Genomic DNA, 12,696 nt, shown 5'->3' on the forward strand with positions numbered 1-12,696 from the left:
CATCCTGTCTGAGATGGAGTTCTGCACGGTTCTGTGATGTCCATGCTGTGTCCGAGGAGGGGTAGGCATACCATCAGCACAGATTGATATGTGTAGAGTGCTTGGGAGAGGACCTGGTATAGAATAAATACTCAGTATGTGTTAATTATTATTTTTAGTTATCATGTCCTGTTTTTGTGAAAGAAAGATAGGAAATGCGTATGCATAGAGACAGTGCCTGAAACATCGGTGGCTTTGCATGTAGTTGTTGAATGAGGATTTGTGTCATGGACTCTAGGAAGGCATCGTGGTGTAAAAAGATGACACAGTACTGGGATTGAATCCCTGGTCTGCCATTTTAGGAAAGACGACTTCAACAAAGTTATTTAGCCTCCCTAAGCCTCATCTTCCTCATCTAATGAACATCATAATACCTAACTCACAGGATTGTTCTGAAGGATTTGCATTTGACAGCTTTTTAATATTGTTTATTTTAAACAAACAAATTCAGCCATGTTATTAATAGTGAAAATAGCTGTTGGTTATTGAATGTAATATACTGAGCACTTTATATATGTTTTCTTGTTTAATCTTCATAACAGCCCTAAGTAGTACTATTATTACCATCTTTTTTTAGAAATGGGGAAACTGAGGCTCAAAAAAGTTAAAATAATGTGCTTCAGATCACAGCTAATAAGTAGATGAGCCAGGAATTGAACTCTGGTGTCTTTGATTCTAAAACATGATAATGCTTTCCAACTCACTGTGCTTTGTTTCATTTTGTGTGAAAATTTTTGCTTATAGGAAATACTAGGATTGGTACGTGATAAGTAATAACAAGTAACATGTATTAAGCTCCAAGCAGAATTCTTAGTGCTTTATGTATATTATTTCATTTAATCCTCAAAAAAGTAACCCTGTAATATATAGGTACTATTTTTGTCTCGATTTTACAGAGGAGGTGCCCTAACTAGGCCACAGTTATGTAACCAGTAAGTGACAGAGCTGGACTTTGAACCCAGGAGACTGGCTCTAGTGTTTTGACCACTACTCTCTATTCCTGTTAAAGGTGAGAAGCCGGAGGAGAAATATCACAAATAGAATAATCAGTGTAATCTCTGCCCTTGAGGATTAATGAAATAAACCTACTGCATAGCACATAGTAGCTTATAAAACATTTCCCAATTCATTTCCCTATTTAATCCTTACCAGGATTTAGAACAGTTTCTGATACATGGAAGTACTCAACCATTATTAGTTACTACTATTACCATAAGGGATAAATAAGAATATGGGGGAGATGGTCAACCTTTTTTTTATTAAAGAAATACAAGATTTTAAACCAAGAAACTAGCAAAAACGAAAAAGAATTTATTAGTGCTGGTAGAGCTCTGGAAAGAATACATTAAAAGACAGACAAAGAGTAGATTTTGGAGAGTTTGCCACACAGGTGAAGAAACAGGGCATTCCAGGCAGAGGCCGTGGCTCTGTGAAGACGGCCGGCTAGGGCACGATACAGTGTGCTAGCAAGCAGCAAGTACTGAGTCCTTCAGCATGACTAGAGTGTCAGTTTGCGGGCAAAAGCGTGAAGTGTTTGTGTTTGTATGAAAGAAAGATCTCATTGGTGGTGATTTGGAGGATTGCTTTAGGAGGAAACGAGGTAAAGCAGGCAAAACAGGCTGTTGAAGTCATTCAGATGAGATGGTAAGGACCTAAAATATGACCATGGCTGAGGCCTGAGAGAAGGGGACTAATTTAAGAGAATTAACAGGCTTTAGAGTCTGATGAGACATGGGTGGTGAGGGGAAAGGAGGGGTTGCAAACTTCAGCAAGCATCAGGATGGCCTGGAGGGCTTATTAAAGTACAGATTGTGGACCCCATCCACAAAGTTTCTGATTTCATTAGATCTAGAGTGGGACCCAAGAATCTGAATTTCTAGTAAGTTCCCAGATAATGTTAACATTGCTGGCCCAGGGACCTCACTTTGAGAACCACTAGAATAGAGGCTAACCTCCAGGTTTCTCTGTTCTCCTGTGAGTTTTATTAGATGTGCTCACTTAATTTGCAGTGCTGTTGCACCTTGTCATTCTGTATTAGATCTGTAGATTCTGCTTCGTAGTGTAAAACACCTCAAATCTTTCTTGTGGATAGAATTTGTAAAAATAATAATTGCAAGCAAACAGCACTTACTATGTGCCAGTACTATTTGAAGCACTTTAAATATATACATGGTCCCCAGCTTATGATGGTTTGACTTAGGATTTTTTGACTCTATGATGGTGAAAAAGTAATGCACATTCAGTAGAAACTATACCTTGAAATTTGAATTTTGATCTTTTCCCACGCTAGCAACGTGCTGTATGATCCTCTCGTGGTGCTGGGCAGGAGCAGTTGCCACAGCTGCCAGTCAGCTGCACGATCACAAGGGTAAACAACCGATACGCTTAGAACCATTGGCGCCCATACCACCATTCTGCTTTTCACCCTCACTGCAGCATTCAGTAAATTACATGAGATATTCAACACTCTACTATGAAATAGACTTTGTGTTAGATGATTTTGCCCAACTGTAGGCTAATATAAGTGTTCTGAGCATGTTTAAGATAGGCTAAGCGAAGCTCTGATGTTCAGTAGTTTAGGTGAATGAAATGCCTTTTTGACTTGTGGTATTTTGACTTATGATTTAGTTACGGAGATTTAACTCCGTTGTAAGTTGAGTAAGTTCTGTGTACTGATTCATCTTAGTCTCCATAACAATCCTTTAAGTTAGGTACTGTTACTCACCTTTACACATGAGAAAGCTGAGGTGAGAAAAGGTTTAGCAACTTGCCCAAGATCACAGAGCTAAAAATGTCAGAGCTAGGATTCAAGCCCAGGCAGTCTAGCTCCAGAATCCATGCTCAATGGATTGCTTTGCTGAAGAAAACTTACATTAAAATACTTTTGATGCATGGATCAATAGTGTACCTCTTACTGCCAGAAAGCCCTTTATTGTCTGAGTTTTGGAAATGCAGCAAGACAATCATTGTTATTCCATTCACCTTTGCTAAACTGTATTGTGTTCTGGGTACTGTGCTGGGTCAGGGACAGAGAAGACTCATATGAGGACTTTGGCATCAGTGGTGTAGTCGGGAGATAGACATTACCTACAGTTAATTTCACAGCACTGCATACTGAAGATTATGATAGGAGTGCTATATTCTCCCATCACTAGTTAAAGGCATAGGTGGCAACTGTTGAAATTTAAAAATAAACAAAACAAAAACACAGCTTTCACAAGGCCGCATCATTTGATGTCAGGGCTCTGTTGACTGGGAAAGGCTGGCAGACAGTCTCCCAGGAAGCCCCATTTAAGTGACATTCGTTACTTTAGTGAATTCAACCTTGTCCAAGGTCTGACCTTCATGTTTAGAAACCTGATCTTCATAAGTAAAAGAGAAATGGAGCTCCCATTAAGCAAGTTCACAGGGACTGAGGTAGAATCCAAAATGCCAGTTTCCAGTGAAAGTTGCCATAGGGCTTACAGTGCCCACATTTGGTCGAACAAGACTCCTTGCTGGTGCCTGGATGCCTCCTACTTTGAGGCTTCTCACTCTCTGCAGCCAGGGCTGCCTGGCCTCTCTGATGAACACGTTTTTTTAGACTAATATGTTTAATCAGCTTACAGTCTGGTTTGGCTGGTTGGGTAGCTGTGAAGTCTCTTTGGGGTGACTTTGCATATCTTTGCTTTCATCATGTGTATGGACTCTGTATTTAACTCCTCCTAAGGCTGACTTTCCCCAGTTCCTGAGTTCTTAGTGAAACATCTCAGTCCCTGGGGTCTGACTCATTCTTTCACTGATCTTATCATTTATTGAGCCTATATGTGCCAGACTTCTCCCTGACTCATCCTCCTCCAAACTATCAACATGACCTAACAATTCTGCCTTTTAAGTATCTCTCAGATCTGTCCTCTCCATTCCCAGTGCCACTGCCCCAGTTCAGGTCTTCATCATCTCTCATTAGTCTTTTGCCAAAGCCTCCTAATCTCCTTGCCACCAATCTGTTTTTCTCTCTGCTTCCAAACCATCCTCCATGCTGCAGTCAGATTCTTCTAGAATTGAAATCTGCCCCTATCACTCCTGTAATAAAATATGCCTCTGTTCCCATCATATTCAGGTTAAAATCTTAACCTTTCAGGAGGCTTTTCCTTCATAACCTTAATTTCTGATTGGTATTAAATCAGTAATGGCCTGAACATGCAAGCTTGGTTTTTTCCCCCTTTAAACAAAATCTTGAGAAAATGCTTCTTGAAGGAAATAACGTACTTTAATGTGAGTGTAGCATATGGAATCCTTTTGGAATCCTCTCTAACTTGATGTTTTTCAAACAACAGGTTGTAATACATTAGTTGAGTTGTGAAATTGATTTAGTAAATCAAGCAGCTTGGGAAAAATGTAAACAGAGTTGCAGAGGCATACCATGGGGATAGTGCAGATTTGGTTCCAGACTACCACGATAAAGCAAGTATCACAATAAAGCAAGTCACAGGATTTTTTTGGCTTCCCAGTACATGTAAGAGTTACGTTTACACTGCTCTGTAGTCTGTTAAGTGTGCAGTAACCTTATGTCTAAGAAAACAGTGTACATACCTTACTTCTAAAACATTGCTAAAAATGCCAAAACAATTATAATAGTATCCATGATCCTTGATCACAGATCACCATAATAAATGTAATAATGAAAAAGTTTTAAATATGTCAAGAATTGCCAAACTGTGACACAAAAACTCAAAGTGAGCAAATGCTGTTTCAAAAAATAGTGCTGAGAGACTTGCTTATCACAGAGTTGCCACAAACCTTTAATTTGTAAAACATGCAGTATCTGCAAAGCACAATGAAATGAGGTATGTCTCTAAAGTAGACGAACCCACACATACCAATAATCAGCTTCAATAGGTACCAATTCATATCTAATCTTATGTTATCCATATTCCTAGCCATGTCCCTCTTGTTATGTTGAAGCAAATTTTATATTTCCTTTGTAAATTTTTCAGTATGTTAAGGATCAGCACTTTAAAAATCATGAAATAGAATTTGTTACTGAATATGTACCAGGTCACAAGATAAAATGTCAAAAATCCACTAATTTTTTAAAACATCTCTTTTCAAGTAAGCAGTGTGGGCCCAAATGTTGTGTGTATCCAGGTTAATAATGTAAAAGATGATCTAATGGAGGGGAAGGTGTGTCTTTGCAGAAAGACCCCACCTATTTTTCTTCCCCGTTCCAATAAGTGTATAGAATGTGTTCAGCTGCCCAAGACCTGAAGGCTTAGCTTCAGCCTCTCCTTTCTGTTTCCTCTGGAGTCAGAACTTGAAAAGACTAAGTTATTTTATAAAAAGGAAAAGAGACAAGTTACTTATTGACACTTATTGAAGACCTCTGAGCCTGGCACCAAGACTCTGAATATAAATAACCCCATTTAATCTTCACAACACTGTAACAGAAACATGAGGTATAGAGAGATGGCAGTGACTTGGCCAAGACCCCCCAACCTATGAGAGAACAAGCCAGCTTCCAGCCCAGGTGTCTCGGCTCTGAGAGCTGCTCTTCCAGCACACCAGGCTGCCTTTTGCACCCTTGGCATTAAAGGCAGCCCTTTGAGCTTAAGTGTCAACAGAGGTCAAACACAGGCCCTAAGCAAGAACTGAGGTTCTCAAAGAAAACCCTGATGTATCATAGCTTCCTGAGAAGATTCCTGGCAAATGGTAATTTGCTAGCTTTGTGACTTTGGATAAATCTCTTAACCTCTCTGGTCCTCAGTGGGGATAATAGTTACTTCACAGGGTTGTTGTGAGGATAAAAGATGATGGATATAAAGTCTTCATTGCTGTTACGTGGCAGATATTCACTAAGTAAAAGCTGTCATGTCTGTGTTTGAGAAGACAAAGTAATAATGCATTTTAGGAAACATGTCTATGTATGGTTAAATTAATGGGAAAACTTCATCTATCTCGAAATTATATTGATACCAAACATTCCCCGCTGATCCTGGATAAAACTATCACATAGTAGGAGGTACACACAACACACACTATGTGTCCAGCACTGTTCTCTTTTGTTTGCATTAACTCACTTAGTCCTCACAACAACCCTTGTGATAGGTGGTGTTATCCCCATTTTACAAATGAGAAAACCAAAGCATAGAGAGATTAAGTAACTCACCTAAAGTCATAGCAGCCTATAAGGTGGTGAGGCCCAGATTCTAACCCAGGCAGTCTGGCTCCAGAACAAGGGAAAGAAGAAAACCTGCTCTACCTTTGGGGTTGTGAGATTCAAAATGTGATAAGCTTAAATGATAAGCTTTGGGAAAGTGGTTTGTAAATGCTGTGTGCATTCTAACTGCTTTGTGTGGCAGGCAGTCCAGGGCTGAGGTTAAGATACAGCTCAAGTCAGGCTGCTGGGTTGAGTCCTAACTCTGCCACTTAACTAGCTGTTGTAACCTTGAGCAGGTTGCTTATCTGCTGCCTCACTTTCTCAACTATAAAAATTGGGCTTGTAAAAGGACATACCTGATAGGATTGTTTTGAGAATGGAATGAGTTGATACATGGGAAGGGTTTAGAATAATGCCTAACAAAGTTCTGAACAAATGATGGTGATGAAGATAAAGAAGAAGATGATGATGAAGGTGTCAAAGAAAAAGGAGAACAGGAAACAAGCCTTGAAGTTTAAGAATCCTTGGATTGAATCCTAGTTCCTGATTTGATCTAATTTCTAAACTTCTGACTCAAATATTCTCAAAACAGAGTTGTCTGGATTAGAAGTAGAGTATGTTAAGGCCCTCAGCATAGTGCCTACCACTGAGCAGAAACGATAAATATTAGTTCCTTTTCTCAACATTGAGTAACTCCTATGTGTAACAATGGTGCTGGGCTCTGTGGAAGACACAAATGTGAGACAGTCTGTACCTTCAGATAGAGATCTGAAACTAATATGGTCATTGATAGCTAATACAAGGCTTAGAAAGTGTGTAGTGCTAAGTGCTGTGAGAGAGACAAAAATGTAACCTCTGAAGAGGGAGATGGCCTCCGTTAGGGAGATGTAGGACTGCCAGTAGCAAGTGGTGTTGGCTGTGGTCTTGGAGACTAGGTGGGACTTTAATCTCGCCTGGGATTAGGCTGGGCTCTGGCCCTCTGGGAGACCAGGATTCTGAGGCCCTGTTGTATTCATGCCTGTGAGCCCAGGAGGAAGTTGTCTATCTGCAGTGCCCATTGCTGACAAGCTCTGCAAATCTCTGTGGGCTGAGGGGTTTGGGCCCTCAACCAGAATTTCCAGATCTGGAAGCTTTAGCTTTGTGGTCAGATAGGCAGCATTCTCAGGCCCTTGTTGCTCTGTCAAGACCATGACATGCGTGCTCAGAGAAAAGGGGAAAGGTCACATTTTTTCTGCTGCTTACCAAGGAAAAGTGGGAGAAACTGCCCAGATGATCCTTGAGGCTTCTGCTCTCTGCTTTGCCCAGGCCTCCCACTCCATGCCCCACCCACCTACAGACCCCAGAAAGGGGGAAAGAGGGAAGCCCCAGATAGGTCTAAGATCTGGGTAGGAGTATAAGGCTTGGTCTCAGGGAAGTCAGTCAACCCCTCTGAATCTCAGTTTCATCAATAATGGGGGTAAGTAATTAGATGAAGTTAAATGAGAATTTATGCAAAACACCTGGCTTAGGGCTTGGCACATTAGAATTAGTCACCATTTATTAGACAACAGTTTGTGTTGCACAAGTGCCTGGGATACAGACCCTGCCCCAAAGTTGACAGAAACAGTCCCTAAGCCCCCTGCCCCTGCCCTGTATTCACCCCTATCCTCCCTCCCAAAGAGAAGTCTCCAGGGACCTCTGAATCCATCCTTCACACTGGCCTGGGGTGCTCCTTCTCAAGTACCTCTGCAAGGTGCTTACTGGATCCTTGCCCTTGGTTGAGCCTCCCATGGAAGCCTGCAGGACTGAACTGTCAGAGGCTCATATTGCTCCAGAGCTGATTCTTCTAGTTAGCAATTGTTTAAAATAACAACGCACATGATCTGAAGCAAAACATGGGGTTCCAAAGAAAGTCTGTACTGTAGACAGTTTCATTCTCTGTCCCCCACCTCCCCGCCAGGTGCTGAGAATCACAAGTCTGTGAACAGGGTCATATCCCAGTGCCTTGCCTGGCCAGCAGCCTCCACTCCCAGGCCTAAGCAGCGCCTTCCTATCTTTCCGCTCCCTTGCCTGCCCCTCCTGCTTTGTGCCCTGCACTTGGGGACAGTCCCAAGCCCCTGACCCCATTCAGGTACAGCCCTGGCAAGGCACGTTCTGCACTTAGACAGGCGGGACGGGCCTAAGTGACACCATTGTCCATCGATAATGGTCAGGCTCTATAGTGGGAGTGGAGGGCCTTGAGGTGGGTGGTGTCACTGGCCCTGTGTTGCCTTGGACAAAATCCCTTGTCGTCCTGGGTGGGCTTCAATTTCTCCTTGTGACTAATGCGTGGTCTCGATGGCTCTGGTCGATAGCAGTCTTGTCCTGGGACCCCAGGTCCGCCCCTGGGACACCGACGCCCTTCCAGGCAGGGAGGCTCCCCGCCGCGAAGGGGCGGAGCCACGGGTTCCGCCCCGCCCACCCTATCCAGGTACTGCCGCGGGAGCTGCCGCTACCGCCAGCGCCGCCACGAGGGGCCGCCCGCGCCCCCATCCGAGTCCGGCCCGCGTCCATGGCCTTTCTGACCGCCTGGAAGGGGGCGGCCTCCGGGAAAAGCGACCGCAGGTACCAGGCTGGGGCTGGGACGGAGGGGAAGCTGAGGAACAGCCGACGGGAGGGACAGCTGAGGTGGCACAGCTGGAGACAGCAGTCTGCGGGCTGCTGGGTGCGGGATAACGGCCAGAGGGCCCGGGGAGTGGCAGTGCAGCGCTTCTCACCCCTTCCAAGTGTCCCCTGCTCGCGTGTCATGGCCCCCAGCAGGGCTGGGCCTGGGGTTAAAGAGATACGGCCCCATTACCTGGGTCCCAACGGAGGGTGGGCCACCTGTGAAGGCGACTCAGATGAGCTGGACCTCAGGCGGGATGGGAGTCAGGCTTGGGCAGCCACGTCTTTCCTCAGCAGTGCCGCTCACGCTCCTGGTCCCCCCAGGGCTGCATGAGTGGAGACGTGGGCAGCCTGTGTGCCTGCATAGGTGAGAGCTGAGAGCTGACAGTGAGCTCCTCCTCCCCCGAGAGGCCGTCCATGACTGGCGGCAGCAGTGTGGAAGGAAATCCTGGGTCCCAGTGCCTGTCCATGGTGAAATTAAGTGCACCACAGCTCCTCCAGTGTGTCAACCCTCTAGGGGTGTCATTGCCTCCAGTATGTCACCTCCAATTCATTTTCTTTACATATTTAAAGCCCACCCTGCTATTCCCTGGAGAAGGGCAATCTAACTGCCCTCCCAGAGCCTCCAACTATGAGCACATCAAACTCGGCAAGCTCCCAACTTCACGTCTTCACCCCGGAACCTGTTCCTCCCCCTGTGTCCCCAACTCAATGAATGGCATAGTCATCCACTCAGTTGCCCAAACCCAGAACCTGGGAGTCATTCTTCTCACCTCCCTCCCTCACCTCCACAGTGGTCTCCAAGTTCTGCTGATTAAAGCTGTTCATTCCTCTTGGACTACTGCAACAGCCCCCGACTTCCCCATTTTGTCCAGTCTCCCCCTTTCCATGCATCTGGTTGTTTCTCAAGCACAAACCAGACCATGTCATTTTTCTGCTTTAAAACTCTTCCATGGCTCTCTATCACCTAGAGGTTAAAGTTGAAGGCTCTTGAGGGGACAGGCTATGACCTGTGTAGGCCTGTTTCCCATCACTCCCTGACCCTCACTCTGGTCCAACAACAACGGCTGGTTTTATAGGGCTCTCACAATTGTGCCAGGCTGCTCAGGACTGCCTCTGCCTGAAATGCCATCCTCCACTACTGATCGTCACCCCGTAAGACTCAATTTTGGGTGACATCTTTGAGAGAGCTTTTCTGACCCCACCCTTGAGTCAGGTTCAGGGGCTTTCAGGGCTCCAGCATGTTTGCTTCCCTCTCATGGCTCTCATTCAGTCTTTCAACAAACATCGTTGAGCACATACCATGTTCCAGGCATCATACTACATGCTATGGATGTGGCATTACTTCAGACTTACAAGTCCTTGCTCTCAGGAGACTATGTTCTAGTGGGAAAGACAGACTAAACAAGTAGGCAAATAAACAAGTAAACACCAGAAACAGTTGCTGTGCAATGCTTAAAATAGAACGATGTGATGGACAGTAAAAGTCATCATGCCCAGAGCATTCCCAGCAGTGAAGGTAGTTCCTATCAAAGCCTGAGGTGTGTCTGAGGCGCAGAAAGATGTGTGAGTGGATGAGGATCACTGCCTGCGGGGATCCAGAGGGCAGGCTGCCCAGAACAGTGCAGTTTGGATTTCATTATGTTGGGAAGCCACTAGAGGGCATTAGGGAGGGTATTTGCCTATTAAAAGATGACCCTGCTACCAAATGAAGACAGGATTTTGCTGACAACAGACCATTTTTAACACTGGGTCATGGTCACCCCTTTCTGTCTCCCTGCTACATACAGCGGGGACAGGATTCATCTGCCCCCATGTCCCCAGAGCCCAGGACAGAATGCTTCAGTTTTGATGAAGACATGACGGACTGATTTCTGAGCAGGGTGGGATCCCTTGGTTGGGTGGTGAGGAGTGGCTGTGTCCACATGGATTTCTGGCCGGGCTGCCCTGCCTGTAAGAACCTGGTTGTGCTCCGTCCTGTAGGCACCCAGGAGCCTTCTGAGTTTCAAATGCGTGCATTTCGCTGATGTCACTTGTGGAGGGAGGCGAGGAGACTGGAAGAGAGCTGGCATGATGATGATCCAGGAGAGATGCTGGGGTGTGGATCAGAGAATGGAGGGAATGGGGGATGGAAGCTAAGAAGTAAGAACCGAGGAGTGGGGAATGACAGGCTGGGGGGCGAGACCCAGAGTCATTAATGTTGGGAAGGAGGTGAGAGACAGTGAAGAGGGCAGAGGAAGGGGACTCTGGCCCCCATGTCCGGCACTGGCCTGTGCAAGGGAATGTCTGTGAGGGCCTGAACGAGTCTTTATACTTCAGCTAGAACTTGCTGAACACAAATACCCAGAGAATTCTGACTTCCAGCTGCCATCACAGAGTCTCACACCTGAGCAACAAACCCGGCCTCCATTCTCTCAGCTCTGGGCCTGTGACTTCTCCACCCTCACCCACCACACTGCCTTGTCTCCCACAGCCTGGCCCGAGGGTGAAGGGCTTCGGAGGGTGCTCAGCGCCTGCTCTGCCACTTACATACTGGCTCACCTGAGCTGTGGGAGCCTCAGTTTACTCAGCTGTGAAATAATAGCTGCTCACTGAGCCATGGGGAGACCTAGTGAAGCAACACTGGTAAAGGACCTAACAGACAGCCACTAGGGCATATCCAGTGATCAATAAACGTGAGTGTGCAGTATGAGGTAATCTTCCTTCTAAGTAAGGTATTTGCATTGAATAGAGGGGATTCAGAAAGGTTGGGGAGCCAGTGGTGGGATTCCAGGCACAGGAGTGGCTAGCCAGGAACTGTCATGAGAAGGAAATCACACCCGAGCATCTTAAGATGGGGAAGGCCACCTACTCAGCCTACAAACATGGTCCCTTCCCAGACATACCAGTAACCCCTACTCATGGCTACTTCCTGTAGGAGACAGCACCAGGAACAGAGGAGGAAGTGCAGGCAGGCAGAATGCTTCTGAGGGAGTAATTCAGTGGCAGAGCTGCTGTGGGAGGGAGGGGCTGCCCCAAGAACAGAGGGATCCAGCTGAAGAGGCTAGGGACCTGCTGGGGTTGCTGTCAACAGGGTTCCTGCTCTTGGTTTGAGCCTGAGCTCAAAGAGCTCTCAGATGCCTCCGGGTAGGGAGTTTTGAATTTGGCAATTGGAATCCTTGGGCTGCTATGGGGTCCCTTCCTTGGGCCTGGATCTAGACTCAAAGCTAGTGCTGAGTTTTCACCTCTGTGATTCTCAGATCCTGTCGGTTGAGGCATCTGTGATCGCCAGACTCGCGATTTAAAATTCCAAGTTTCTACAGTGCTGAAGCTATGACCCCAGGATTCCAATTTACACCCTGTTGCTGAGGGCAGCTGCACAGGGTGGAGAGGGCTCTGGTGTGGGAAGCACATCCCCAATCCCTGGTGAGGACACCACAGAAAATCTCCAAGTAACCTTTGTCCCCATTGATTAGTTTTGCAGGGATTCTGATTTGGGACATTTTTGGTCCCTTTCTTGAGGTCAATGGGAAATAGAGTATTTAGGCTGCAATTTCAGATTGCTGCCTGCCACATTTCCTGAAATATCTTCAAATCTCTGGCTCTAGTTACTTGAGTTGCTTGTATCCTTCCTCTGAAAATTTCTGCTTCTCAGCTCACCTTCTGACTGCGGTCAGCTCCATTCTCTCCTAATGAGCACCATTCTCAGCTTACCTACTGCTCCCCTCAGTGTAAGGCACGGCTGCCAGCAGCTCCCAAGCTCACGTCCTGGGACAGTAAGAGAAAGCAGTGAAAAAGTTCTCTGGAGCCACATAGGTTGCTTTTGAATCCTGACTCTGGGACTTTCCAGCAGTGTGACCTTGGACAGGTTATTTAACCTCTCTGTGCCTCAGTTTCCTTATCTGTAAAGTGAGGGTAAT

At 45.8% G+C, this 12,696-nt stretch overlaps 1 protein-coding gene across 1 annotated transcript in view; it reads left to right on the top strand.

Annotated features, from left to right (window-relative positions):
* Positions 1 to 8,697: 8,697 nt before the first annotated feature.
* Positions 8,698 to 12,696, top strand: part of TTC39A (tetratricopeptide repeat domain 39A) — a 47,081-nt gene continuing 43,082 nt past the window's right edge. The window contains exon 1 of the mRNA XM_031465108.2: positions 8,698 to 8,758. Within this exon, the coding sequence (XP_031320968.2) occupies positions 8,706 to 8,758 (53 nt within the window). The 5' untranslated portion in view covers positions 8,698 to 8,705. The remainder of the gene's footprint in view (positions 8,759 to 12,696) is intronic.

This window comes from Camelus dromedarius, chromosome 14 (assembly GCF_036321535.1).
Source record: "Camelus dromedarius isolate mCamDro1 chromosome 14, mCamDro1.pat, whole genome shotgun sequence".
In the NCBI taxonomy this organism is placed as follows: domain Eukaryota; kingdom Metazoa; phylum Chordata; class Mammalia; order Artiodactyla; family Camelidae; genus Camelus; species Camelus dromedarius.